This window comes from Gopherus flavomarginatus, chromosome 3, assembly GCF_025201925.1.
Source record: "Gopherus flavomarginatus isolate rGopFla2 chromosome 3, rGopFla2.mat.asm, whole genome shotgun sequence".
Lineage (NCBI taxonomy): Eukaryota > Metazoa > Chordata > Testudines > Testudinidae > Gopherus > Gopherus flavomarginatus.
In genome coordinates this window covers 50,158,380-50,161,034 of record NC_066619.1, presented here as the reverse complement: position 1 = coordinate 50,161,034, position 2,655 = coordinate 50,158,380, and the positions used below count along the sequence as shown (strand labels likewise).

Here is a 2,655-nt window from a genome sequence, read left to right as displayed (position 1 = left end):
TATGTTGGAAGCCCTCAACTGCAGTTGAGATATGGCAGTTGTATGTCTTTCCCAGTAAGCATTGGAGCTATGAGGAACAGCCAAAGTTAAAGAACAGGATAAACAGAGGGAAAAACAGCCATGAAATATTAAAGCAGTTTCCAGAAGCAAGCACCATGGCAATAGATAATTCAAGGCATTTTAAGTGAACCACTTCAGGCTTCACTTCCCAGACCTTTATTCTTCCAAGCAAAGTGTATTCCTTCACATGATGCCCTCTGTTAACCATACACATGCAAAGTTCTTATATAACTAATCTGAGCCTTTGACTTCAAATGTTACCTAAGATCTCTTACAAATTCCATCTCACTTGAGACCAAAGAGAACTAGTGTGTAGCAATGGAGCAGAACAACAACTGTGTGTAGAAGATTTCTATTTCAATGTATTTTCTGTCACTCCATATCAGCCCAACAGATCAGATGTCCTGGTGTCAGATGATGACAAAGGTGGTGCCACTTTACTCTTTTCGGGTGTTTTTTTAGGGCTGGTGGGGATCACTTTCACAGTAATGGGATGGATCAAATATGCTGGCATTATTCAGTTTGAGCGGACTCAGTTATTAGGGCCTATTCTGCTCTCTGTTGGTGTGACTTTTGTCCTGATTGCCATTTGCAAATTTAAAACTCTGACATGAAAATCTTGCAAAAAACGTGATGAAAGTGCATCAGTTACAGACCAGTCTCCAAGTGGACAAGCCTTTGTTTTCACTAGAATGAACCAACCTATAACTTTTCATGGTGCTACAGTGGTTCAGTACATGCCTCCTCCTTATCTATCCCAGGAAGGGATTGCTGTGAATCCGGCCTATCTGCATCCAGTGCTCAGTTATTATGGTATTGCTTCATCCAGTGGATTAACAATTCCTTCCCCAATCTCTCCTCTGCACTCAAACTCTCGTACTGTCCACTCTCTGCATAACCCAGCTTTTACTGAAGATGAAAACTACCCTGCTTATCTGGTAGCAGACACAAGAGACAAGAGGTTAAGTCTACTTAAATGTTTATTAGTTAATATGGATATAGTTATTTGAATTTTTAAAGCACTTCATTAGTGCTAAGTAGTATTGTTATCCAGTCAAATGCTATTGAACCCTAGTGTTGTGGTGCTTCCTGTGTACAGCATTATTCATGTATTTATGTTTTAATATGCATGCTTTGATCTATGTCTATGTGATATCTTTTATTATTTACCTGGGAAATGGAAATGTCAAAAATTTGTTAAAATCACCATCTTGAATGGTGTCTAATAGTTGTTTGGAAGCCATTTTGGCTACCCTTCTCTTTGGAACTTTGGCACCCTTTTATTTGAATTTGGCGGTCTTTTGTGGAAAGACGGGAAAAGGACTGGTCAGGTGGTCACTAATCTGCCTAGAGATAAGAGGATATAAAAGCCCCACACACGGGCTCTAGGGTGCTATCCTCCCTAGAACCACTGGAAGATCTCTTGAGAGAAACCACCACAGCTACTTATCTGAGAAGCAATCCTGATCCTAATCCTGGTTCAGCAGTCATCAAAGGTCCGAGTCCCTCCTGCACCGCCTGTCATCCCCAAGCTCAGTGATAAATTGGATCCAACATATCGAGGCCAAGGCAGATGAACTTTGATCTGTAGAGTATAAATACCTTTTTCTGTCATTTGTAGAGGGATAGGGTTCTGGGCTTCATGCCCACGCATGCCACTGAGATATTTTGTACGTATACTCACCTTATGTTAAATAAAGCACCTTTTTAGTTTACCTTTTCTTGTCCCTTATCCTTATTTGCAATGAGATCAATTAGGTGATAGATCCTAATTCAGGGACAGCTGTACCTGTGACTTCTTAGCAGGGATCAATAACATACTTAATTTCTTCCCCCACATTGATACATGGTAACAATTTGCGACCCTGGCAGGACTCTTTGATTTTGGCCACAGTGTTAATTGATTATAATTTACTCAGTTAAGTCTTGCTAAAGGTCCATTGACCTTGCGGGAGGTGAGCTGCTCTCTCGGCGGCAACGGGAAGGTGATTCTGGCTCAGACCGAGGGGTCCGTAGAAGCCATGAGGTTTGGGGCTCAGGTTGTAAGACCCATGGAAACCACTAATTGGATTTCGGTGGCTCTGGCTTTTTGCTCAGGCTGTAAAAGCCTATGGAAGCAATCTACTGACTCTGACCCCGCAGTTAAGAGCCAAGATTTCTGCTCCAACACAGAGGTCCAGTGAGTTCAGTGTAAGGCTCTGGTGTAGTCAGCCCAGTGAGCCATAGCCCAGTCTGGTCAACAGGACCCAGACAACACACAGTTTATTGTTCCAGGCCTTTGCCTGTGGAGAACTAATATAGAACCAGGACCCCGCGGCTGGTAGAAGTGGCTTCTGCTCCAGCATACGTGGTCTGGGAAGCTGCATTCTGCTTTGGTCTTTAGTAAGACCCAGTGAGCAACATATTCACTCTATTGCTAGCTCTGATTCCACAGTCCAGTAGTTAAGCAGCAACTGTCTGTCTTTCATGGTCCACAGAACACATATTGCCAAAGACAGACACACACTCTGTTTTATTCTACTGTAACATCATAAGCAGAATCATGAACACCAACAAGAAGTATGAATCCCATGGATGGAAAAAGCAGTGCAATAA

General features: G+C 42.4%; 1 protein-coding gene across 1 annotated transcript; it reads left to right on the top strand.

Annotated features, from left to right (window-relative positions):
• Positions 1 to 378: 378 nt before the first annotated feature.
• TMEM174 (transmembrane protein 174) lies at positions 379 to 1,070 on the top strand. Its single transcript, XM_050943751.1, is given in 2 exon segments — positions 379 to 396; positions 399 to 1,070. Coding segments are annotated over 2 exon segments (690 nt in total).
• The last annotated feature ends 1,585 nt before the right edge of the window (positions 1,071 to 2,655 follow it).